General features: G+C 44.1%; 1 protein-coding gene across 2 annotated transcripts in view; it reads right to left on the bottom strand.

Moving 5' to 3' along the window:
• ABCA1 (ATP binding cassette subfamily A member 1) overlaps positions 1–27817 on the bottom strand; it is a 91580-nt gene that overhangs the window by 47863 nt on the left and 15900 nt on the right. For both annotated transcript variants that reach the window (XM_084503469.1, XM_084503470.1), the window contains exons 3-6: positions 23280–23373; positions 19438–19579; positions 18466–18587; positions 901–1022 (exon numbers count right to left, since the gene is read on the bottom strand). In XM_084503469.1, coding sequence (XP_084359595.1) covers positions 901–1022; positions 18466–18587; positions 19438–19579; positions 23280–23373 — 480 coding nt within the window. The remainder of the gene's footprint in view (positions 1–900; positions 1023–18465; positions 18588–19437; positions 19580–23279; positions 23374–27817) is intronic.

Raw genomic sequence — 27817 nt, 5'->3', positions numbered from 1 at the left:
CTTCTGTAGTGTACGTGGTGCACTGGATACATGACCCTGCTTAGGACACTGGAGTACATTACAGTAACATCAGCGAACTTTCTCCTCAGAAATTCCAGTTCCCTACTTGGTTACAAACTGTAATTCTGGGCTTATTAGGCAACTATAGGGCACTGACAGACTGCAGGAGAAGGCTGCATTTACCGTGAGAGGTTTGCATAATCGGAATTGGCCTTTCTGTACAGCCTTACGTGAGAGAAGCTGTCACCCATTTATAGATATGTCATCTATTTATTTTTCACCTTTTTTTTTTTTAGTACAACTTAACTTGTAGGAATAATTATCAAACTGCACTGAAAAAGATGGCTGGCGAGAATTCACTGAAGAATGAGACACTATGTGGAAGGGGGGCAGCAGCTGTACCTAGAATCTTAGACTGGCTCGGGTTGGAAGGGGCATTAAAGATCATCTAACTCCATCTAACTCCAACCTCCCTGGCACAGGCAGGGGTGCTACCCACTAGATCAGGTTGGCCAAGGCCCCATCCAGTCTGTACTCCTGTCTGGGATTGCCCTGACTCAGGTGCAGCACTAGCAACCTAATTAATGTTTCACTGGGTGGAAAAAAAAAAAAAAAGAAAAAAAAAAAGGATAGGAAATAGGAAATTCCATTTAGCCTGAAGGGTACAAGGCTGGTTTCTTATGCTAATCAAAACATTTCCTTGTGGGTCTCAGTGTCTTTTTGCAGTTTACAACCAAATAAAACAGTAAGTTGAGGGTAAGGAGGAAGAGAGAAGCAGGGATTGCATTTTCCTCTCTGTACAGCACCTAGCAAAGAGGGGTCCTGCACTGTGGATCATGGCACTATAGTTAAACAAACAATGGACTGACCATTATTTTAGTGGTTGAAAGCACTCTTTACCTGCTGGAGCTTGACCTCTGCGTTCAGTAGCTCCTCTACTGCAGATGATGGCATGGACACATTATGATAGAGGAAGTCTGAGAACGTCTCGTTGTCAACCAGGAAATCCCGAAGTTTCAAATCTGAAAAGTGACAAAACCAGCAACATTTTGGTCAGGGCAAAGCCAAAAGGAAATTCATGTGAGAGCTCTGAACAGGAAAAGCAACAGCTGACAAATAGGGGAGAGGGGATTACGCAAACAATAGCATAAAGAAAGCAGGAGCTGCTAGCAAAATGCTCTGAAGCACAGCAGCTTTGAGAGATGTCAAACTATGATGTCTTGATCTCAAAACGGGGGTTGGGGGATTAAAAGCAACTTTATTTAAAACTTAAACTCAATTTGCACACACTCTCCATTAGTCCAACACAGAAGCAGCAAGGGAGACCAAGCTATAACCCTGCATTGGGGTGAAATCTACTCCAGCATTAGCCTTGCACAAAGACTCAGGTTCACATAATCCCTGTGCTCTTACTGAATGCAAGACTCAGCTGGTACATGGACCATGGAGGGATTTAGTAGTCCGTATTTAATTATGCTAATAGTAACTACAAGATGTACTCTACAAAACTACTATATGTACTCTACCACAAAATATTTCTAAGTCTGATGTGTGCAGACAAAAAGAGATCAGCTCATATAGAACTGCATGAAAACATAGGAACAAATCTTAACCACTCTGGCGAAATTTCTGCAAACACTTTTTTTCCATTTTCTTTTCACAAAGCTTCACCTTCACCTTTCATCTCCCAGTTTTAAAAAAATGCATATCTCCCTCACAGCAGACGCGAGCCATCTGGAAATTATAAACCCATGTACAGTATTAAAGTTCACAAGCCCGGAGCTTAAGCAACTGACTGCCCCTCATGCTGTTTCTTTCTTTCGAGAGGCCAACTCGCTTTTCACTATGCTTAAATAAGTGGAGACAAGGAGGAAAGCAGCTGTGGCAGGGAGAGCCGAGAGAGGAGGCCTGACGGGATTTGCTGGGGTGAAGATTTCCAGGTGACACTGAGCCCACCGGCAGGGCATCATGCTGCTTTGTCTACTCAAGAAGAGCAGGATGTGGGAGCCCACAGCAAAGATCAAGCCCTGACAGGAAAAGTCCCGCAGGCAGCCCTAGGAGTAACAGGCGGAGTAACAGCAGCTGCTGCTACCCCCAACATTTCATTTTTTCGCTTCACCAGGCTGGTGATCCCTCCTAGAAAACCCACCCTGGGGCAGAAACCCCATCACCCGCAGTGCCAGGCCCAGCCCGGGCAGGCTGCGGGCGCCCCGGCAGCAGGCCACAGGCGCTGCTCCTGCGGCACGAAGCGCGCCGGGTTACTGTCGGTCATCGCTCCCTCGTCCACATCTCCAGTTACAAACACCCTGTCGCCTTCTGGTTCCGCGCGAGCAGCCGGCACCACCACCACCACCCTCAGCCGCAGCGATGCAGAGGTTACTTCAGGACAAAGGCTGCTCCCTCGCCCTCTGCGTTTGCAGGAAACCTCGCAAGGAAACCACCCGCCGCTGCTGCCATAACGTGCGGCCGCCTCGCGCTTTCCTCCTCCACTGCAGAGGCTAAAGCAGCCGGCCTCAGTGCTGCTGAAGGAAAACCTCCCCAGCCCCATTCCTTGGCTGCTCCTGAAAAGGCACGAGCTGCCCAAGCGCTCCTGCAGCTTGTTTGTTTTTTTGGTGAGATCATCAATGGTTCAGAGACTCAGATGGACAAAAGGGTAGCTGGCTGAAGGTGCCCTAGCATGCAAAGTTCAGATGTTTGCAAGCTTTTTCATGTAGTCTGTCCCTGTTCGGAGGATTTTTCAAGCTCCTCTTAAAGGGACCATACACCTTTAAAAAAAAAAATCAAGCAATAATTCCCCTATTTTTCTGAATCCTCATTGTTGTTTGTTTGCAGGGAGAAGAGGAGATGCACTGGGTCTGCCATGCAAAAGTAGGATTTCCTTGGTCAGGAGCAGACTGTGTAGGTAGTTGTAGGAAAGCAACATGAACAGTGCTTGGACTCCTGCTGGCCTCTCTGCAATCACCATGGGGAGGAACAGCCTGACATCCTTCACAACTGTAATTAACCCGTCCAGGGTTAACAGGGTATTTCTCCCCTTCCTTTTTATCACGCTGAATATTTTCAGACTTGCTCAGCACTAGAATTTGCTGAAAATCAAAGCTGACTTCTAAGGCAACTCCTACAAATGCCTGAAGGGGTTTTCATCATCATTTGGAAGAAAACATGATGGGAACAGAACATAAAGTTACCAGCACGTGAAGTTACCAGAACTGCTTGTGGGATAATACTTAGCTTCCAGCTGGCTGGGCATGAACCTATGCTTACTTGGCCATATCCTTTGTGTGCCTGAGACCACACGTGGAAGCTCTGTGAGACCAAGGGGCCAAATCCAAACATCATGGTCCCACTGCACCACCCCAAACAAACAGACAGCCTCTCTCTCTGTGCTTTTTTTCTCCCCCACCCTGTCTGGTCCTACTTCTAGCACTCATGGCTCAGTGTCTCATGTCACACCCCCAGTCACAGAGGCACGCGTAACAACTTGCACGTGAAGCCACAGAAAAGCACTGCACACTGCAATCAGTCTAAATTCCTGTCCTGGGTATTTCAAGAAGATGAAAGTTAATAGATCTCTCCTCTTGAAAACAGCCATTCTCCTCCAAGGTTGCTTGCCCACAAGGGTATATGAAATACAAAAGCATTAGTTGAAAGAACCACCCCAAAAATAGAAAACAAAAGAAACAGGTCTTTTGAAGGTTAGTATCAAGCTTACCTAATAATGCAAACATTTGGAGTAGAAGAACACATTTTACAACCAGAGGCCAACTACTGTAATATTTTCCTGCCATAAAAGCTCAGACACACTATCAAGTTACTCAAAAAACGTGAGGCAAAATGTCAGCTCGAATGTTATTTAACTCATGTGTCTTCTCTCACTTGAGACTGACGAAGAGCACTGGTATGGTCACCTATTGCAACCCAGCTGACACTCAGCAATGCAGCTGCAGCATCCGTACAGCACGTCAGAAAGACATCCCTCTGTGTTTTGCTAATGTGGATGGACAGACTCTTCCCCTCTCCCTTTGCCTCCGACAGAAAACCAGAATTGCAGGCTCCCCTCACCACCACCACGGCAGGGTACAGCCTCCCAGTCAGCAACTCAGGTCCCACAAGTCAAGATGAGCCCCAGGCACAAACGTGAGGTCAGACTGAGCCACCACGCTCATAGATGATCAGATCTGATGTCAGCCCCTGCCATGATTTGGAGGTGGGATGGCCATCTGAAGTTATTGTCTCACAGCAGAAGAAATACTAAAGTAGATGGTGTTCACAGTAGCCTACCTTTGTAATTTCAGTCATGACAACAAAGGAACAAAAGCAGAGCAACGGAGAACAAGAACAGGGGCTGTGCTTATAAACCATGCAAACCACCTCATGTCAGCAGGCCCAGCAGGACTGATGTGCTGAGCCTTGTTCTGCCAAGCTCCAGCTTGGGCACTGTGTAGCAACAAAGCAGGAGACAGTCCCCATCTGTTTGAAGCAAGAAGTCCACTTCCCCTGTGGGGCAGGGAGAAATGTCCTCCCTACAGTCACGCACGGAAGTCTCCAGCAGAACCAAGAGCTCCCAGAACTGGCGGTCTTGTGCTTTAACCACAAAACCACCCTTCCTCTCTGAAATCACAGGTCAGGATTAAACAATCACACATGGCAACATTTCACGGACACTGACTTCATGAAAGACATGGCTTTCCTGTTGCTTCGAACTGACGCAGGGGGCTGAGCTCTGGGCAGGGAAAACAGAAATTCTGGATTTTCATATTGAAGACCATCTCCTTCAGGACTGTTTTAAATCTGTTCAAGATTCAGAGTTTCCTGACAGCCCTTCCAGCACCTTCACCCCTGAGCACAGAGCCAGACTGGTCACTTCTAGCTTGAGAATCAAATCATCGTGACAATAATAGCAAGAAAAAAAGTCTATTCAAGGCGCTCAAGACATCCATACGAATTAGCAAGAAAAACAGAAACTCCATGCTTGCTACGTTATTGGTTGAGTCGAAGTGCAGAACAAAATATGTCCACTATAAATAATAGCAAGTCATTGCTATGTGGGGTCATGAGAAACATTGCAGATAAACTAGTCTACTTTCCCTCTAGATCTGGACTGAAACACTGATTGTGCAGTGAAGAAAGTGTCCATGGTTCATATGTTCTCCGCAGCCAGAGGTTTTTACTGTCATCACTCTGGAAACACATCACCAGTTACTTTCACAGGCTCTAAACACAGCTCAGTGCAGGAAAGAGCAAGGGAACCAACCCACAGTGAGGAACCTGTTTTAATTTGCTCTTCTTACTATTAGTATGACCACAACTGCTCCCAGAGCAAGCAGTGACTATTTCCAGCAAAACTGAGAGGATGCACAGACAAGTGAGAAGATTAAAAATGTGCAGGTTAGAGAGCAGGACTGTTCTCCATTCCTTCTTGCTTCACTTGGAAGCACAATGGGCTCATACCTTCCTTTCAAAATTTAATTATGCGGTGTCTTTTAAAAATGAAACAATAGGGTAGAAAAACAAAACCCCACGGAAATTGTGGCTACAGTTTTCATATCCTGAGCACTGCCTTCTAAAAATAAAAGGCATGCAAATCTTAGTTCAACATATCTCAGTGTACCATAGAATACAGAGCTCACCGGGTCTGACTTCAATTTGCAGGGTTTGTGCTCAAGGGGTTTGTTCTCCATAAGCTATAGTAAACCAGACTTTCTACCAGTTTAAAACTAACTTAGGCTGACTGAAAACAATCTGACAGGCTGATGTACTGTTTATTTCCCAGCCTCACATGCTGTAAGTCCCTACAAGGAACTCAGTGAAGGAAGGGGGAGAAGGCGATTCATGCCATGCTAATTTAGAAGCTAGGAGGAAAACAGGGCAGTGTGTCCCATCTTTAAGTGTGACTATTTATCTTCAGGGAATTTCAGTCCCTACTTACGGAACATTCAGGGCAGAAAACAATTATGTTATTTTCTGGATATCCATTGTGGTTAGCAGATTTGCTACCCTTTGGCTAAGCCTGTGTTCCTCACAGCCAAGCATCAAGACAACAGAGAAGCTGTTGTTAAATTATGACCCTTTATTTCTCATCACAGAGACTGTTAATTGGGCAACCCAATCATTTTCACAGCAGCTGCATAAAAGCATCACTGCAAGATGAACCAGCAAGACAAGACAGGACATACGAAGCTGTAGCTTTATTAGAATGAGCATGCTTCCATAAATGCCCAAAGGAGATACCAGGGAGGGAAGTGGGATTCATTGTACCTGGTTCCCTGCTGGAACAAAACTGCACTTCTGCAGAATGGGAGGTAGGTGCACAGTGCCTCCTCAGAGCTTTCATGTGAAGGCAGTAATTCACATCCACCCACACCAGCTTGATCATACACCTGCCCATCATACCTGTGCAACCCTGCTCCACAGTGCCTTGGCATGACCAGAAGACAAGATGAGAAGGCTCCCTGGCCACAGAGCCCTGCTTCACCCAGGGCATTGCTTCTTTCCCACTCATAGTCCCAACAACAGGACATATTGCAAGATACCAAGTGCATGAATGGGCTACCAGCAGACCAAGAGCTGGTATCAGCTCCTGCAGCTGAAAGCATTTACAAGTGGCACACATTACCACCAAGAGGACTCTGGCTGGAGACTTACCTTAACAATTAGCAACTCCTCACATGGGAAAAGGACCAGAGCAGACAAACCAAGTGTGCTTGCGAGACTAACACTTACACTAGAATTTTGTGCTAATTTTTCAGTGGAGATTATGGGAAGTGTTCCTCAAAAATACTTGACAGGTGCAGTTAAATGACTCCACTGATTTTCATGCTCATTGCCTGTCACTGATTTATAGACGAAAGGAGCCTGAGGCTACTTCCCATAAAAAGAGGCTTTCAAACTAAGTAACAGTGGAACAGAAGGGCTCATGAATTGATGCTTACTTTGAGGAAATAGAAATCTCCTAATGTTGGAGTCTGTTACAGTATTGTACCACTCTGAGCCAACAGCCCAGATCTACAGCATGAAGAGCAAACCTTCCAGACGACCTACTGCTGGGCTTTGGCAAGGAGGCAAATCTTCATTTGTCCTCGTTATAACCCTAACTTCAAGCAGCACATCGGAAGAGCATGATGTGATGTATGGTGCATACATACAGGTATTTATTAAAAACCAACCAAACAAACAAAAAGTTACTGGGGTTTAATTTTCCTTTTCCTGTAGGCATACCTTGCCCCTGGTATGGTGGGAATAGCTCTCAGAGCTGCCTGTATCCCTGCTGATACTGACAAGTGCAAAACTGTTCTCTGAACAAGTTAGACAGCTGTGCCCTGATTTGTTGACAAGAAATCAAGCAGCTCAGCAGGCCTGTTGTGCAGGACCTGCTCATGTGAAAACACAAGCCTAATTTGCTTGCAATCGAAGTGCTGTTCCTTCTGTAGCCATGGCTTGATGTGTTTTCATGGCAGGCTATAGGTCTGTGCTGTGTCCATCAGAAATGTAACAGTGCTGTCTGTGGAGAGATTAGATGACACCCAAGTGAGCACCATTTAACTAAAGCCCATAATCTTGACATACTTGCTATGTCAAATTTCCCTGGCAAAGTGTGTAGTGAGGAGGCAGCCTCCTGCCCTTCTCCAGCAGCTAGGATAAAGGTACATATTGTGCAACAGGTCCCCTCTTTCCACCGTGGAGAACTCACTTCTCTTGTCCTTCCCACTTGTGTTGGGAGCTATAAGTTAGGAGGTGAGTCTGAGGTACCAAGCGGTGCTTGGATAGCCACAACAAACAGGCACATCAGAGAGATCCTGTGTGACAAACATGCCAACAGATAGCCTCTGCATCAAAAAGCGTAGGCACAGGACACAGAAATGAAAGCCACATGGTGGTCAGCAGCAGTTTTGTGAACAAACGCAGCCTCCATAGCTTCCGTCTCTGAAGGCACACATCCACCCACACCCACACCCCCTGGTCTTGTATAACACCATAAAAAAGATATTCTCGCCTCTTCCCCTGCTGCAAACCAAACACTGTTATCAGCACAGACAACTGTGAAATACAGTTTGCCAGTAAAAAAAAAAAAAAGTTACTTGTATTCAGGCTTCGTACAGTACAATAAATGAAGCATGCCTGCAGAAAAAAAAAAAAATCAAATACCCCCACTGTATTGTTTTAAAAAGCAAATTCTGAGCAGGGTTCCAGAGTTCACAAGGCAGTTATAACTGGTTGAGAATTCTCCTGTTTCACAAAATAAGGATAAACTGCTACACTGCACATCTTCCAACCCATGAATTGGCTTGTCAGCTATACGGATGACAGACCTCAGATCTGACCAGATAATGATACTTCATTATTACAACAAAATGATTTTCAGGAGTGGTATGTAGAAAGTTTTTGAGGCACGTACAGGCTATGGAAGATCTCTGTTTGTCAAATCCAGCTCAGAAGAAAAAAAAAGATAGATACTTGACAATACCTGAAAAGTGTTTCTAAAGAGCCTGAAGGTAAGGGTTGGTTGCTAAAAATAGGGTTTGGATTTTAACTGCACTAAGAACATTATGCCCTAGGTAACATGCAGATTTTGGATACGCCAAAACATCAGCTCAGAGATGCAGTAAAATATATTAAAAAACAATAGGCAGGCTGGAAACAAATGGCGTGGTTTGTCCAGCCACAAACCTCTATTCCAATGGCAAAGACTGGTGTGAGAATACATGGTGTGACGCTATGCTATCAAAAAGTATGGACCTCAGCAGAAGTTGAAAGTAGGAGCTGTGGCCAACGAAGACCCAGGCCAGCGTTGCTTGCACTTGGACAAATGACCTTATATTCAGTGGAAATTCAAGTCACAGGAAAAGGCAGGACTGGACATTTTAATCAAATGACCATTACTAATAGCGGAAGGGCTGGATATGTGAGCAAGCATCTGGGAAACTGCTGGTTCCAATGCAGACAGAAAATACCTGTGTCAGAATAGCTTCAGAGCCCTGAAACAAGCAGCCAGAACCACCCCAACAACACTGGGCTGCTTCTGACTTACAGCTGCAGCCCAGCACCATTGGAAAGACTTCCCTCACAAGACCAGTATGGGTAATGATGAATTATAAGCAAAATGACAGGCAGAGCTGCCCAGAATCAAAGGAGCCTGACTGTCCTGCACTTGCATTGTTTAGCTTTGCACAGAAAGATGAAAAAAGAAATAGCCACACCTTCCTTGGGTGTGAAGCCTCACTCGGTCTTGGCTCCCTTCCTCTCTCTTGACAAGGATTCGTAGAACCCAGCTCACATCTGGCTCAACGTGATACCGAGTCTGCAGTCAGCAGATCACAGTGCATCTTGTTTCCCCGCCTGTCAGGAAGAAGTGTCACTTCTGGATGTAGTGCCAAGTCCTAACGCTCCCTCATCTACTGCACAACAGCCAAAGCCAGCTCTAGAACAAGGAGCTTCCTAAGGTCAAACCAACCCCAAAGGTAGCAAAAATGCTAAGGATTCACAAGAATCAGCCAATCACTATAGTCCAACTAGCTTAAATGGGCACTCTGCCTACTTATTCTCAACACATACCTGTATCTAAATGATTTCAAACCCTCATGATTGTTCCTTATGTTTCAAGTTGGTTGGGTATTGGAAAGTTATCCATAATGTAGTTCAGTTTTGCTTCTGAGCTCCAAGTCCAAAGGAATGAGAAAATCAAGCTTCAGCACTGGAACAACAGAATGTGCTCTGTCTTGCTCAGGGAAACCTTTGCAACCATTCGGCCCCGTTACTAACATTTATCAGACTGTTGAGCAACAGCACTTCAAAATAGTTAAAGAAATTTCTCAATCTTTGAGAAATGTGGTTTGAAAATCAGATACTTTGTGAATATGGCTTGCCCAAACTCACGTAGCAAAGTTTTGGGTACAGATCATGTCTCTTGCTTCCTAAGTACTACACTGTGCTGCTGTTTACAGCAGGAAGCTCCCAACAGACCTTGCCTTGGTAGTCTGAGGAGCTCATCCTTCCGTTTGGCATCACTCTGGACTGGCAATATACTAACCATTCCCTCCCTTCTGTACTGGCAGAGCTTGCCAGCTGAAAATACACCTTGGAGTACTTGTGGGGGCACTACTGCCTCCTGTTTCACACAGAGGTCAGGAGCACTGCTGGTAGACACAACAAAGGGCAGTGCCATTTTCTGGTTGAGGAACAGGGTCCTGAGTACTTCTGAGTCACAGACCAGTGCCCTTTAGCATAAGAAAAAGTGTGTACTGCTGAAGGAGGCTTGTGCATTACTTATATGGACACCCTGGTACAATCCTTTGACTTTCTTCAGGTAACACTACAATATAACTTGCAAAGGAAGTAAATGGATTGCATAGCTAGAGGTAATTGTGGGCTTAAAGAATTGCTTTGTCTTGATTTCTGTTCTCTGGCTTTACAGCACTAGAGTTAATGCTTTCCCCAGCTTTTGGGCAGTGGACAAGTGTGTGAACAGAGTGGGAAAGAGGATAGGTGAGCAGAGATCTGATGGACACTGATTATGTCACAGATCTGTCGCCTTATTGTAAGGAGAATTGTTGGGACAATGTGCTTTCATGTCCACATCAATCCCTTAAAATGCAGTCTTCCATTGCACTACCCTTAAAATTAAAACTAAATAGAAAGGGGATGAACCTTGAGCTATTTATAGAGATGTATGTCACATATCAGCTTCAATCTCCCTCATATATACCTCAGTATGGACAGGTCAGCATAAAAAAGCCTGAGCAAGAGCTATGTTCCACAAACCTTTCAGAGCTATACCAATTTTTCATCAGCCAAGAATCTCATTAGAGGCATAAGCAATATTAAGTTTTAACAAGCTGGGTTAATTATTACAACTCTGTTTATACATAAGAATGTGCAACACTTTTGTAATCTGGAGCACTTTAATTTATCTCAAAAGGATTTTTCCATAACTTTGCATGTTTCTTGTTTACAAAGTCTGATTCAAGCAAAAAACCTATAATCTGAAATAAAAATTCATCTCTTAAACAAGACATAACCACTACTTGATAATACACTGCAACACTAAAAAAAACAGGACTGCAAATAAAGAATGTTGCAGTCTGTTGAAGCAGTAAAGAAGTTTAGCAACAGGAGGTAGAAAATGTTGTTTGATTTTAGCCAGGATCCTGACATTGACAGTCACTTATTTTATGACCAAAAATACTTAAATAGAACAGCATGTGTTCCCTGTGAAAAAAGCAGCCTACAAAAATTGAATTTTTATGGATTTTCAAAGAAATTGGTCAAGCAGTGTTCTTGCCTGGATAAAAATGAACTTTGATTCAACATCAACAATATTTCAAAGCCATCATCTTTTATTGCATCCTGACTACATTTAAAACTATGTCACATCCTACTGTGTTGTAGAAGGAGGACTCCAGTTCCTTGGCAGCTGTTTATTTATTTAGCTCACAGCGATGCTGTAAAATTGGGTAATAAATAAATGTTTGTAATGATGAAAAAAAAAGATGAAATGTATTATTACTAGGGAAGGCTCCAAAGCTCAATATTAACTTTGGAGATATGGTAGGTCAGATCAAAATTACGTACTCCAGCCTCAGTACCAAGTCGGATACAGAGGTGGACACAGCTTTTTCCAGCTGTGGCCATTTCCTAATAGCCGCTCTCATGAGAGCACAAAGACAAGGAAATCCCCTGGGAACAGCTGCACTTTTCACCAGAGGACAGTGGTACAAGTTTCCTAGGAGACTGTTTTCACATTGAGGTTGGTGCTAGCAGCCTGTGACCCTCCCGTCTCATCCAACCTCAGCCTGTACCTTAGATAAACCAAATGTGATCTTCCACAAATCAGGCAATTTATTGAAATTCTGAGATTAGAAGTCGCTGAGAACAAACCCAGAAATCGTGTCAGAATGGGGAATGGAGAAAATAAATGCAAATTGAAGTTAACACTGAGAATATGTTTTCAGCAACATAATGCTGGTATTAGCAAACTCTGCTGATAAGGTTGCATTAAAAAAAAAGAGTGAGATAATAGGAGAGTGTGAAAGGTGTGACTGTTCATTTAACGCTTGGCTTTACTTGGTGATTCAGAACAAAAGTCAGTGTTGACAGACCAGACTGAAGAGTTTTATAGGAGACTAAAGGAAGCACCCAGAGCTCTCCCACAGTGTCCTGTTTTGGCAGCTGATATTATTCATGCTGCAACAAGCACAATAAGCAGTTCTTGTTTTCTTTATCTTTGTGTCTTTCTCTAGACAAATTAACATCAAGATAAAGCCAGTGCCTCTAAGGTACAGTGATTTTCTAAAATTTGTTGTAGTAGCTGTGCTGCATATTTTAACTATGGGCACTGTTGGTTGCCCTGCAAGTGGTCAAATTGTTTGGTGGCATCATCAGATACGGTGGTCTTAAAGTAACCAAACTGTCAGCACTGTCCTTCACCAATACAGACCAATGGTGACATCCTTGTGATTCCCCTTGCATGTTTTTAACATGGTACACACAGTCCTTTATCACGGGAATCCTAGATGTCTTGCTCAAGCTCTTGTCACTTACAGCGCAAACACTGAAGCAAGGCCAGATGTAACATGACGCTGACTGGATGTTCTGAGCTACACTTTCAAAGGTACTACAGTCTTTCCCGCCTACATCCACATGTATGCATATTCTACCTAGAGTGCAAGCTGGAATAAATGTAAACCTCCCACTTCAAAAGCAGAAGGGAAGTTCAGCTACAAACACACAGGCACTGAAGCCCAGTTCTGCAGAATCACGAGACAGTGATGCACATTACGCTGCTTCTGTTTACCCATCCCAGCCTCTAAGTATAGTCATGTAATAACAATGCTGTTACTAACAAAAAATCTCTGAAAGCTCATGGACACCCCCACGGGAAGCAAGGATAATTTTCCTGGTAACAGATTTCACAGTGCAGCAGACCTTGGTGCCTAAACCTCTAACAGAATTATTTTATTACTTTAATCTTAGCAGCAGCTTCAAAATAGCAAGGGACGCACAAGCAGACTCCAATGGAAGTGGTAAGTGTACAAGTGTGTAGTTCAGCAAATACTGTGCCATGTCACTAAAAATGTTATAGCTAAATGCACAACACATAATTTGGGCTGAATACCACACCAAGAAGTCTTCTCAGTCTTGGTACCTATCTTGACTGTCAGTCTTCCTGCTGGAGTTTAGGACAAAAACATAATGAACCCTCTGGATTCACACACAGATGCTGCTCACTACACCTGTAGTAAGGGACTTGAACTTCCAAGAATGTACTCGAAATATTTTCTACTTGTGTCTGCTCAGAGACTAGGTGCTTTCAAGGAAAAAGTAATTAGGCAAATGTGGGAAAACTGTGCATACCCAAGTCTCCTGTTTGATCGACACAGCACACAAAGCAAAACCCTTTGTGCAATCTGAATTCCTGGTGTTGGCGGCTTCTTCCACTTGCTCCATATTACAGACTGCATCTGACCAAGGCAGAATCATGCCTGTTCACACACAGTCCTGGCTCGACACTTTGGGCTGGGAGGGAGCAGCAGCCTGGAGACCTCCAGGAACCCCACACAGGGTTCTGCTGAGGGTTAACGCAATGAAATACATGAATCACACTCAACAGCTGGCCTTCCTAGATGCCCCCAAGAGTCAAAATCTCACCACCGTTACCACAGAGCAGTGGTTTTTGGTGGCATTTTCCCCAGACTGAAGGAAAAGCAAGGCCTTGTGCGTCATTATGGAGCACAGTATCAGAGAACCCAGATGTGTATTTACTTGCTGCCATGAGATGCCAGGAATGCCACCCTGCAACCACTGGTGTACGCAGGTGTTTCCGGGGATGAAGGCCACCCGGACAAATGGTTTGTTAGTCCTCGTTCTAGCCTGGCTGGTTTTTGCTAGGATCCTTCCCAAGGTAAGTCAGGGAGGAAACCAGCTTAATTAGGGAGATGTAGGCAGGTATAAGAACCGATCCAAATGTTTAGCTTGAGGGTGTGGGGCCATTTTTATTAGCGAGAAGACACCAAGGAGGGAGCTATCTATCACCTCAAAGTCATCTAGTAGATAATGCAGAACATCCTGTTTCCCTGAGCACCCTAATAATCATCCAGCAGGTCACATACCACCACAAAGCCTCTCCCAAGGCCATTGTTCAGCCCTAGCCCTCCACCATTTTTAAATAAAAGTAGCCCTACTAGCTCTGACTGGACAGTCTGCAAACTCCTTCAGCCCCAACAGGGGCTGTGCAGGACCTAGAGTCCCCGAGGTGCAACACTGGCAGAAGATGCTATCCAGCTGATGTTTCTCCTACACCACGGGTAATACTAATCTAGCAAACAAGCAGGAAAGGGAGGGCACGTATAGAACAACAGCCTGAGATATGATGCAACTTCTTAGGCGATGTTTGTTTCCCTCTGCATATTTCATTACTCCCTTTTTGTTTAGTTGGGTTGGTTTCAAGGAAAATAAAAACATGCCCTTTGGGATCACTGAAAACTAAGAGCAATGAAGTAAATACCAGCTAGACTGGCTTACACGTGCAACTGTTAGCAACAACAGGGAAGGTGGCTTTAATTTTACCTGTTGATTTTTATTACCCCATGGCACCACAGAGCAGAACATTTGGGAGCTTTGTATAGAGGAGAAGGAAACAAAGAACAGATGCCTTGGAGCAAAAAGGAAGGTGTATCTCCACCTTCCAAAACAGAAGAAAAGCTTATTTCTTGTAAACACTTTATCCTCAACGCTGAGGCCAGTTGCAAAGCCAGTACCTATATCCAATGAGCCAAGCCTATAGTGAGGAGCAATCCCAGCAGCCATGTCTTGCTCTTGGAAGTGCTGTCACCAAGGTCTTTGACTCTGTTCTGATTTGTACTCTGCCTTATCATATGAATGTTGAAGACCTTGATGACATTGTTGGACAGAGATGTAACAAGTGCTGGGAAGGAGAGGGCACCTGGCACCTGCCTGCAAAATCGATTGCATTGCACTATGTGTGTGCATGCACGTAGATTTCACTGCTCAGGGATTGCTGGAAGCTGCCATAAACAGCAGCCCCCACACAGCCTGACAGCCACCGGTGCTTATTTCCCTCTCACCACCAGCCAAAGCTTCATCCTGGCTAGAAAAGGTGCCACATGGAAAGAGGGTGGGCTGCTCCCTAATGGCCACATCCTCCCCTTTCAGCTGGACAGCAGTTCTGGAGCTAGAAGCAGCAGAGAACAGGAGACAGTTCTCTAGCTCCTGTTCTTCATAAGATAAGAGGTGATCCCTTAGAAGTGATGGAGGCACAAAGTCTGTTGTCATGAGTTTAAAGCTCTCCCTGAGCAAAATCTCAGGGTCCTGCCTTGTGTCTTTAACCAAGACTCCTGACTTCGTGACACCTGTGTAAGTACCCTGACATCTTAGGCACGCATCCCTTCCCCAAGGTTCAGAATGTGCTTAATGTCAGATCAGATAACACCAGCAATACCACCTTGGACATTAGTTTGTCAAGGCTCTTTTTAAAAACAAGTTTGAAGTCAAAGGACTTTGGCAAATGATCTCTTAACTGATTCAAACATCTGGAGCCAAACACAGACATGCATACTCTGCATAATATTAGAACAAACCATCCCGTAGCTCTAGCTTTTACGCTAGTAACAGGAGGTCATCCTGAAGCCTGTTTGAAAGCCATCAGGCAGCAGTGAGAAGTGTGTGTGGAAGAGGGACATCACACCAGCGTAAGAGAGGAAGAAGGAGCTGCAGAGACGCCAGTTGAGCCCATAACACAAAGTAAGAAGCATACAGTTACTCCCAGTGGGGAAATGTGAGCTGCAAAGCTGTATTTGTCTGCATCACTGATTGAAGAGGCTTCAGGTCTGGGCCAGAACTGGAATGGATGAGGTATTACTTTTTTTTATTATTATTAACTCATCAGGTAATTAACCCTCCTGCTAATTGCGGGAAATGCCTGTACTAAGGCAGGCAAAGGAACTTGCTTCCTGTAGACCGCAGTGGCTGTATTTACTCAGAACATCCTTTCAGTCTGGGAGGCTCTCTCACAGCTGACCTCTCTCTCTTACGGTCTGCTTAAGTTCCCAGAGTCACTGAAATAACCCAGAGACCGATGGATTTAAGCTACTCCTCACACCTCTGTCAACAGCAGCTGAAGGATTCATCTGTAGTTCCCTTCATTGCACAGGGATCTAACCATTGCTAAGGATAAATACGCAAATACTTGTAAGATTAGAGGATGCAGTTTTATGCATGCTGTCAGAGAATGAATCAGGCAGCCAAAGAGTGGGCAGCAGGGACCCCCAAGCTGGTGGCTTTGTAAATGAGCATATCATAAGAAGGACAAACAAGCACAAGCTTTGTTCCCTACAAGCCATACCAACAATGGACAGTCTGTCCTTCCAATGACATGGAGGCTTGATTATTTTTTTTCACTACACATTTGAAATACTTTATTACAGAAATACAATCTTAGATGACTTGTCTGATGCTTATTTTTTGCAATCAGTCCAGTAGTCTTTGTAGTGTAGAGAAACACGAGACTTCTGACTAGACTCGCACAATACTCCCTATGCAAAATGTTTCTTGGAATCACTCCGCCCCCTCAAACCTTCCCAACAATGATGCTCCAGTTTATGGCTTCAGTCATATTCTTGCAAATGTTCACATTTGATGCTCTCTGCACGTTTCAATACAAAACACAAGCATTGACTTTCTTTGGTACAGTTAATTTGCAGATAGTACTGCAGAAATTAGATGTAAAACCTGGTAACAACTTATGCTGTTCCCACTGGTAGGGCTTGTTCCCACAACACCGAGTTAAACCAAGGGTTTAATGCGTTCCCTTCAACATGTTTTTAATCTCTCCTTGAGGAATACAGTCATCCTATCTCATTTTGGCTGTGTTCATTATCTGTTAATCTCTGCGCAATGGGCTCACCACATACCTACTCCCCCTTAAATACTGAATATTTAGGTAAAAGAATGGTGGTGCCACTTACCAGCTGCCAGAGTAAAAAGAAGGGAGCCTGGCAATATGGACGGACATTGGGCCTAGGAATGAAGGGTGTCCCTTTTACATAAAGATACAGGTCAACTAACGCAAAAAAAAAAAAAAGCAGTAGACCACACTAACACCTGCAGATCTGATCTCATCAGGATTCTGAAGGGGAGAGAGGATGGTTATTTATCCAAGACAATCCCCGTTGCATCTACCAACCCTCCAGTAACAATATAGATTATTTCAAAATGACCTGCAGTGTACTGAGCAACACGAGAAAGAATATAAAAATGTTACCTCTGCCTCAGAAGTATGCTCAGGCCACATCAGACTTGTGAAACTATTCATATCACACTGGGCCAATATTCTTCTTCCTGGAGCCTACCTGAACCATACTCAGGTGGAAAGAGCTGGGAACACCACAACTGTAAAACCAGGGACAACTTTCACAAAACTCTGAAATACCATCAAGTGCTTGTAGGTGAAGGCACTCAACAGCTGCATCCCCTGCTCTGTAAATATTTCTTCCTAAACTGTTACTTTCCAATAATCTCCAACTATTGTTTCCAATAGAAGCAGGCAGTACCGACAAAGCAGCCAAGAGAAATAACCTTTGAGAGAAGAGTACCCCAAAAAACTCTAACAAGTTGCCATGTCAGTGAGGCTTGGCAATACATTCCCCAAGACTGGACAAAGCTGTTGCAAGTCCCAGCTCTCCTGTGAGCCTCCTATGTGATTTCACACTACTTAGTTACTCATTTCCATGGAACAGGAAGCCATGCCAGGCATTCCCACATCAGCTAAAAATGGCAGGATCCTCAGTTGCTGGTGGTTTTTTTTGTTTGTTTTCCACTAACGGGGCAGTAAGAGCCCGTAAGACAAAACATTTTCTTCTGGAGCTTGTCACTGAAAATCCTGCTGGACAGTAACAGAGAATACAGTACCCTACACCAAACAGTCACAGGGAAAATAAAAACTAAGAAGGGAAATGAAAACTTCATCGTCAGATAATAATCAGCTCTGAGTTTGTAAACTCGAGGCCAAGATCAGCTTTTCCTTATCTGTCTTCCTTCAGCTCACTTCCTTCTGCAGCTTGTAGAGTAAAGAGGTAAATTCTAGCTGTAACGGGTTCATTGCTTTACTGGCAAAATAACTAGTGTTTTCCAAACACACACTACCTAAACTTCTTTGAGAAAGTCAGCATTTTAAATCACTTCAGCAGGCTGAGGATTGTAATTTCACATCCAAAACAGCTGCTATTCTTGGCATTCAGACCTCCCCTTTCTCTTCCACCGAAGAATCTAAAGAGCACACAAAGCTTTGACATGGAGAGGCTTAAGTTAATTCTGTAGGACTAGAAAGGTCTGATGAGCAGCAAGTGGTAACCACACAGCCTCCTATTATCATACATGTCAGAAATCCACACACATAGAATTAACCAGATGAGAAACACCAAATGTAGGTGGCTTTTTCTGCCATGCCATTACCTGACCCAGAGGAGTTTCCCAACTTCCGCAGTTTTCCCAAGACCTTCTGGACATCCTTTATACTCGTGTCCTGTTGGCTGTACAGGAGTAACCTCTTGGCATCTGAGAACAGGCGGGAAACACTGATGGAAGAGACGGGAAAAACAAAACAAAAAAAACAACCATCAGTCATCAGCTCAGTGAGCCAGCATCCACACAGTTTTACATCCCAATTTCAAACTTTGGTCCTTTCAGTTATGCCACTGCCCTCTTCAGTACAATGAGCCCTTTCTTGGTGGTCACCCTTGGGACAATTAAGGAGCCTAATAAAAGTTGTCTGCTAAAGTAGGGTCAAGCAAAGTTACACTGGTAACCTCCAAGCGTTTGAAAGCAGTTCAGACTTGGATGGAGTAGTTCTCCTGCTGCTTGTAAACTGCTCCCTCTTAGAACTCAATATTGTAAGTGTGCCCTTGCTCCTTTTCAAATGCTTTTCCAGGTTGCAGACATCTTTTATTCTGCTTTAAGCCTAGCTAGCCTGACAGTACAAATGCAGCAAGCAAGGCAGGGTACAAGGATGCTGGCCACAAATGGAGCTTCCTGCAACACATTAGCCAGTAATAACTAACAAAGAGAATCACCCAGACCCTGCTCTTAAGCTGCTCTTAGTCTCTCACTCTACATTGTCCATCTCGGAGGTACATTAGCCAGGTAATGGGGGTTCCTTGGGGAACAGAGTTTGCACCTTGCTTTTTTCTGGGCTGATTTCTGAACACTTAGTAAGAGAACAGACCCAGCCCTTGCCCTGGCAAAGCTCTATTCAATGAGAGCTTCAACTGCTTGGACGCGGGGATACACCACAGCCCCTCTGAACTGGCAGCTGGAGAGATTGGTGCTTGAAGTGGTAGCAGAATTAACTGGTGACTTCAAAATATCCCTTTTCCATACGTCCCCCCAAGAACAGAGATTAGGAAAAAGCAGTCAGACTAGACTCACATGGAGGCATTGAAGTTTCCAACAATACCAGGGGATTCCCCAGGAGTTGGGTAGCGGAAACAAGGGTTATTGGCGTTGCAGATGATCCCCTGTATCCAAGGCAAGGTTCCAGCTGAAGGCATAGCTTTGTTTGGGAAGTGACCTAAAACCAAAACACAATAGTTCGGAGACAGACACAAGACAAAGCAGATGTCATGCTATGTAGCAGCAGAGGGCAATGGCAATCCTGTCCTGGTTACTGCCTCAAATTGCTTACAAGAGAGCAGAATGGTCAATACCAAGAGGATTAAGTACATGTTAACATGGTTAACATGTAATTGATTAACTGGATTAACATGGTTATCCAACAAAGGGGACTGTCCAAAACGACAGAACAGGTCAGGATCTTGGTTCTGGAGACCCTTAATACTCAGACCTCTTGGTTTTCAAAATCATCTCTCACTTACAAGCACCATAAGCTCCAAGCAAAAGGTCAGCATGTGTGGGGTGCCCACATTAGTTTACCTGAGATAAGTATGTCATTGTTCTCCCATAATTGCTAATTTCCAGACAATTCTAAGATTTCAGAGTTCCTGAAACACTAAGGCATCTGTCTGCCAATTTCAAGTCTTTCCAATAAAATTCAACTCTTGCTCTTAAAGACCTACTTAAGGCATACCTTAACATTAGCATCCTGTTTATGTTATGAATTCTGGTGAATGTTAAAGCAGAAAAAAACTGCCCATGGCAGAGCTCCACCAGTACGCCATCCGGGTACTTGTGAATCCCTCAGCCTTCAAAGAAAGGCTTCTCTCATACAATCCCGTAATTGAGAGGGCTTGTCACTCTGCTTTCTGCACATGAATTCACTTCCTTACCCCAGCCCTTGGGAAGGGAGGCAAGCATCTTTCTTGCATAGGGCTTTGACAATGAGACCCACAATCTTCCACCTGCTTCTCTCTAAACCTCACTCCTCTCTAAACCTCACTCCTTGGTGCCTGCCTCCACAGCCACAAAGGCGGTACAAAGCTCCTAGGAGAAGTCTGCTCAGATCCAACAAGGCTGGTTGGTACAGGTGGTGGAAGGAAGACAGGGTGCTTATCAGTCTTCCCTGCAGAAAGCCAAGGACTCTGTCCAGGAGAAAGGTGAGGGAACCAAGGGTTCATTGTTTCCAGTACCCAGGGGACTACTTGTTCCTAGTGTTCTTTTTAAAATAGAAAAGCTATTTACCTGAGCTCTCTGGCTTTTGTTTCATTTCTGGTTTTTGTTCTTCTTGGCAGAGGGGTATAGGGAGGATAAAAGAAGAAAAGCGCTAAGATGTTTAGATTATTTTCCTAAAATTTCTAAAAGAAACACCTCTCCCCCATGCCTTTTACTTTACATGGATAAAAAGTAAAATAAAAAAATAAAGAGCAGTATGGAAACAGGAAGAGTGCACAGGAATTCGTGGTAATTTTCTACATACAGTGAAGCATGTAATGGCAGTTTCTCAAAGACTACTGTGGAATCATCCAATTTTAAGACAGCAGAGTTACTCAGAAAACACAATATATCAGCACTCCCTTTTCAATGGTATTGCTGCAAACATCTAGCTTTTCAATTGATTTTTTTTTTTCTGTTGGGCTTTTTTCTTACAAATGAAGCACATTTTGAATACCTCAAAAGACCACAGGAATGGAAAAAAAAGTCAAGCTCTACAAGACAAAGTCAGCAATTTTGCTCAATGCTTCTTCTGGATAAAGATATTTAATTGCATTAAAACAAAATGCTAATGATATGAAAGAAATACCAGAGAGCTCTCAGTCTGAGATGCCTTCTCTGTCTGGTCTGGTGAAAGCCATGCAGCTATCATTGCAGAGTTAGCAAAATTTTCCCCTGTGTTTTCAGAAAAAGGTTCCCCACGCCAGACCAAGCTGCTGGAAATAAAAGTCCTGTCTGGAAAGTCTGATTACAGAAACAGTCCAATTCCTGGTTCTTCTCCTTTTCATCAAACAGAAAAAGAGCTGAAAATCTTATGTTTATTAAAAACATTATGCCATCAAATAACGAGGGTATTTGGAGGTTGCAAAGCACCTGCACACAGCTCTGCTACTGCTATCGTCAGGCATTACCTGCAAGTCATTTCATAACAGCAGACAGTGCTGCCATTACAGATAACAATCCTGTTTCCCCAAAGGCATCCACAGGGTTGCCACAAAGTTCACCATGAACTCAAGGTTTCCTTCCAGTATCTCTGCTCACAGTTCAGCAAAAAATGTTCCACTACAGAATGCATCCCTATATGTCAGCATATGAGCTAACAATCAGTGAAACCAATCCAGATTTCAACTACAGGACTTAGCTTTCTTTTTGCTGAAGGCTTCTCAGAACAGGAGAGGAACTAGATTAACCATAGTGTGAATTTAAGTTACCAGATGCTCTACCCTCTGTGATTCTTGGTGACAACAGTGGGAGAAGGCAGACAAAACAATATTAGTCAACAAAAATGGGGTGGAAAAAGGGCTGCAGGTGAAAGACCAAAATGAAATTCTACTTCTGACACCAGGGTGCCAGACCAAAGGACATACAAGGAGTAACAAACCCAACATGAGCAGCTATGAAAAATCAGCTCTTTCTGAGTTTGAGTCTATACACTGCACTGCCGCAGCTGGGAAAAATTACCATTGAGGCTGCTGCAGTTATTTATACCATCTGAGTAGACTGCCTATTGCTTCTCTTGCTTCTCTCCAGTTCCATGTCCATATTGCAGGTATTTCTCCTAATGCCACTGTAATACTTGGTTAGGAAAGGCAACTCAAATGTCATGCAGCAAAGTACGAGATGGCATTTAGAGAAGCTTCAATTATCCTGCCAGCCACAGCAGAAAGTGGCTTAGGCAGTGCATGAGACCAGCAGTGTCCAATGCATATAGGGAAACTGCAGACATTAGCACTTCAACCTTGACAGGCTCCTTGCTAGCTTGAAAGCCTAGCAAGCAGCATAAAATGCCCCAGCCGTGGCAAAGAACCACAGGCTAAGTGCTGTAAGAGCTAGTTCTTCACCTATTTTAAGAACGAAATACTTCAGATTGCCCTCCAGAAACATGTTGTGCTGACCCTTAACCCTTACCTTGTAGTAATCAGGCAAAGGAAAGATAAACAAAGAGCTCTTCCATCGTCAGCTGATTGCAGCATGAGGTCGCCACCAATCACAGTAAGATGAAGCATAATGCTAATAAACAAGATATGCTTCCTAAATCAAACGGCAACCAACACAGAGGCCTAATGACAGCCATCCGCAGGGCAAGAATAAGCTTACTCTGAAGGAAAAGCTGACATGTGCCCATTTATGATGTGAAGAGAAAAATACAACAGTTTTCTTCGCAAACGTATGGCTGCTGAATCTACTGAACAGTGAGCTGATGGTGTGCAGTTAGAAGGAATGGAATTGCTCCTCTGTTGTTTTATGTAATACATTAGCCCACATTACTGCCTGAAAATGAGATTGCTTTCCAACAGATCTGAACACTGCTTTCTTTTTATGCTAAGTCACATACGGATCAAGGATGAGAAATAAGGCTTAGGTTCTGTGTGGGTTTTACAGACTTGTCACGCTCCCACAGCAAATTCTCAGCTAATAGACTGTAACTGCAGAAACCAAGGAACACCAAGGAAAGCAGGAGCAGTGTACAGTTATGAAGATACATCATGTCAGAACAGGCTGCAGACCCCAAGATGGAAGGAAAGCAGCCACTAAAACTTCCCTCAAGATTACTGAGAGGTATGCAGCCACTACCCCTGCGCTTTGTCTCTTGCCAGTTGGCGTTGCTGCCTCCTAGCCATGGAACAACCGCTCTGGGAGCAGCTGCAGCATTCGGTACTTACATTCATGCTGTTCGTAGGGCGGATATGAAAGTCTTACGGAGATCAGGATGAAGAAGATAAACAGAGGCCAAGCAACTTCGATCAGCAGCTGGAACTGGAAACAATAAAAACAAAGTATTAGGACATCATATGCAAAATACGGGACAGAACAGAGTTTCCAGCACAATCCACTTGCAAGTCAGGACAGCTTTCCAAGCACGGTCTCGTGTCCTTTTGGTTATGTATTCCAGGACCAAAAAGTTTGTTCCTACTACTTCAGGAGACACTCTGTGAAAAATTAGTCTTTTCTTGTTGATATGTGACAGTTACAGACCTGAATTGGATGTGCTTAAGGAGGGTTATTTTTGGCTTTTTTATAGCTCTTTTCGTCTCTTGCCTGCAAGAAATTGCCCAATTAATCTTCCCAGCAATTAGCTGAATTTTTTGCCTTGTATTTTAGAGTTAGTGGGAAGTACTTACATCTCATCCTCACAATAAACCACTCAGCTTCTACCCTAACATCAGGGATGAAAATTGTGCCAGTGTATAGCTATGCCAAATCTTTCAGTTTCTCTGTTAGGGAAGTATATTGTTATCAGGAGAACAAAGCTACTAAGCTTATACCTAGTTACCGTTCTGTTCTGATGTATTGATGTTTCCAAAAGCAGGCAAACACTGCTCTGGGGTACTTACATATACACAGAGAGTGTCAGGTAAAGATAGAAAAAACTCAGTTATTTAGAGGAATGAGGTGAGGATAGAAGAACAGGCTACTATTAAATGCAGAATATTTTTTAAGGAATTGAAGCACAGCAAAACTCCTTAAAAAAGTATGTGCTACATCCCACAGAAACACATAGAGAAAGCAACACTTCAACAGAGCTCCTGGAACACAAGCAGAAGTGTTCCAGGCTTGAGCTTCACCAGCTATTCCCTCCTTTCCCCTTCCAGGAAGGCTGCCTAAACATGCATCTCGGGTAAACCACGAGACAAAGAAAACTGAAAGCTTTTTATACTGCTACTTCTTATGCTTTGGGGAATGGAAACCGGAATGCTTTCTTGGTCAAGAGAAATCTTTTCTCCTTTGCTGGAATAAAACATCTTTTCTAATAAGATATCTACGTCACTCTTACAAGCCAGACGGGTAAGACCTGCACTCCAGTGGAGGAGATAATCCCCACACAAATGTGTTTTCCTGTACTACACCATTAACAGCTAAAATTAGGCTCTTGACATTCAACACAGAGCACTCCAATCAAACTTGGAGGTGAGATTTCTTGACTACTGTACCTTGAAAAAAAATCTCACGCTGTAAAATCAGTATGTTAAAACAAATGCCATGATCCAGCAGAGGAACCATCTAGGATCTCTTCACAGATATCATTAATGGCTGACATCCAGCCACATGCTAACTGTACCCAGAAGTGAAAATGGAGCATCAGAGTCTCCCAGGCATTTCTGGTAACAGTGCCCGGCTCTGCAGGATGAGTTTTGAATACTGTTTCCCACCCGTTATTCACATGCACATGTTATATGGCCATTGGATAAGGAAATGCACTGAAACCATGCTAACAAAGGCACCACAAAAATGCGTCAGTAGTCTAATTGCACAATCCAGAAGGTAACCACGTGCAGGCTGCGCGCAAGGTGCTGTTTGCCTCTGCATACGTATATGCACATGTTTCTGGCTTTCCAGAGGTAGTTTGGACTGGCTGTATGTTAGCAGCTGAAGGCTGCTACATCACAGCTGCAAATGAAATGCTACTCCATCAGATGTGGCTGGCAAATGAGCCTTGCACGGGGTCAAACTTATTGCATCTGCAGATTTTCAGTAGAGAGTTTGGTCTCCCTGGGCAGCCTCTTATGCTATTCAACAAAAAAACAAATCTTTTCCTTTTGCTCCTAGAGTTTAATAGGTTCCTTCCCATGCTGCTTCCTGACCTTCACATGACAGCAATTATACCACCGCTTTTCATCTGCTGGAGCTTTTGCAGAAGAGGACACATGGATATTAAAAGGGATGTGCCTCTCCCAGGTTCCTGCTAAGAAGATACCAAAGAACCAAGTCTCCTCTCCCACTCCTTCATGCTTCAGTGACCAAACCTGCCTGGTGAACAGCAAAATGAAGCTTCGGTCTCCTGACCCTGCTGCCACCCCTGCCCCATCTGGAATTGAGGAAGGAACATCCCGTTTGCACACAGAAGGTGAGTTCAGAGGCAGCACAAACTGTTTGTAGTTTTACTAGGCTAGTTCCCAAAGCATGCCCAATTCACACCAGTTGGCTGACAATGCTGGCTACTCTTAAATACTGAAATCAACGCTGTGTCAACAGGAAATCTGTTGAGCAAGAACTAACTAAACTACCACCCCATCTCATTGTCAGCCACCCTCCCCATCTTCATGGTCCAGTTTCCATGGGGGGAGAGCTACCAGCGCTGACCAGTCTCTCCATGCCAGTTTGAGATGACTCCTGATCTGCAAGACAGCAGGAAGAGATAGTGCTTTTACACAACAGTGACCCCTGAACATGATTTTTTTTTCCCTGCTCTCCCCCGTACGCTCCTTCCCCCCACTCCAATGCTGTTGGAAGTTATCCAGTACAAAGTAACGCTTGAATTGCACACGTCAGGCTGAGCTTTGAACCCAGCTTTCGCAACACAGCCCAAACTAAACTCACAGCACCAGAGGAGAGAGTTCAGTGGGAAGAAAAGGCTAGCCCACGCTTCTTGCAGTGGAAAAAAAAAAATCAGATTATTTCAGGGCTACATCTTCAGTAGGTACAAATGGGTGAGCACCACTGCCAGCAAACCTAGGTGAAGGACAATGGTCTTCTAACAGTAGAGCAAACATGAATGACTGTGCAGACGTGAGAGCACCATGGTGAGAAGAGAGGTTCTGCCATTTCCTTGCCATTTTTTCAAGTGGCCTTCCCCTCAATATCTGCAGTTAAAGCCCACGCTGAAACCATTAATGAGTAAAAACATGGAGATATACGCAGAATGTGTGATGAAGGAATGGCTGGGGCCTTCGCTGTGAATTGACTAATAATATTGGTATGGAATAGACTATAAAGCACTGGTCTTTGGGCTACTCAATGGGAAACTGATACAGAAGCTGGCAAAAGGTACCAAGAAATAGCTGAACAGATCCAAGGTCATGACAAAATTACAAGCAGGAAAGTCTTTTTCCACCAACATGCAGATGCTTTGTGCGTTTTTGTGGCATTGCCGAAAGTTCTCTATGAACTTGTGCTGCCCAGCACCCTAGCCTACAGTTACTTGATGGGACATACCATGCTAGACTCAGACCTCTTCAAGTAACCTTCAGACCTCATGCATTAATTTCATAAGGTCCAGCCAAAACAGCCACCATCCTCAGCATAAAACTCAGCTCCTCTGAAGTCTCCTCCTAGCTGAACCAGTTTAAGCATTGCTCCAGAAGATACAATCTCCTGCAGTTCCCCCAGGCTCATAAAGCCAGTTTGGGACAGAACGGGAGTAAGATTTCTAGTAGCAAGTGAGGAAGAGACTATTTTCAGCTCTGAGAGCCTAGGTTACTTTGGTGGTAGTTGAGAACAGCCTGCACTTTTAGGAGCTGCAGCTACTTCTGAGACTACTTGCCCCAGCTCCATTGCAACATTTTTCTAAATTATGAGGCAGTTCACAAAGTTAGGATGCTGACCTGTATATACTTCCAGAAAGCAGGCAATGTCATTCCTTAGGGCTGGCACAGCCCACAGCTTATCAGCTGGGCTGTCTTGTCATGGGAGATCAAGGCTCTTGGGTAAGCACAAAAACATGCGACTTGCACGGAAATTCCCACCACCTTGATAGCACTGCAACCGTGGAGCTTACAGGAAAAGTCTAATCTGGCACGAGTCCCCTTTGTCTGATTTTATTTAAGCACTGTAAGAATAGGATAAATTCAGCTCTGAATTCACTGGACACCAGTCCTATGACAAGACCCAGACATTTGAGCAAAGACCTCTCAGACCGTTTGAATCTCCCCTAGCGAAAATGATAGCTGTCTCTCTCTCCCATGTGACTCTGAGTTTCTAAAACGACCCAGCCCCAGCCAGCTGGCAAACACCCTGACATTTGCAGGGTTCAGAAAGCTTATCAGAGAGACCACTTTCCACTCACCACCTCGGTAACTCGTGTTCCCTTTGCATTCCCTACTCATACCTCCTCAAGGTCAGACCTAATGCGACAGTTCCTCTGCACAGCCCTGTTCTATAGAACATGCCCCAGTCCAACACAGTTGCCTCCAAAATTCCTGGAGGAGAAACAACATGCCTTCTGCGGCTTTTAGCTGTCTGCAGGAGTTACAGCATGCTGTGAGGTCTCATTGATGAGAAGATAAAAAGCTTTGAGAAGAATATGCTGAATTCACGCTCTTGTGCCCCTGTTGCCACAAAGAGAGACTCCTCTTGCATACAAGTAGATTTAGTGGCATGGTTTAGTGGTGGACTTTAGTACTAGGTTAAAGGTTGGACTAGATGATCTTAAAAGGTCTTTTCCAACCTGAATGACTCTATAAGACTGTCTACCCAAGCAGGT

Source organism: Aythya ferina (assembly GCF_964211825.1).
Source record: "Aythya ferina genome assembly, chromosome: Z".
NCBI classification, from domain to species: Eukaryota; Metazoa; Chordata; class Aves; order Anseriformes; family Anatidae; genus Aythya; species Aythya ferina.
The sequence above is the reverse complement of the archived record's forward strand: the minus strand, read 5'-3'. Positions and strand labels throughout refer to the sequence as shown.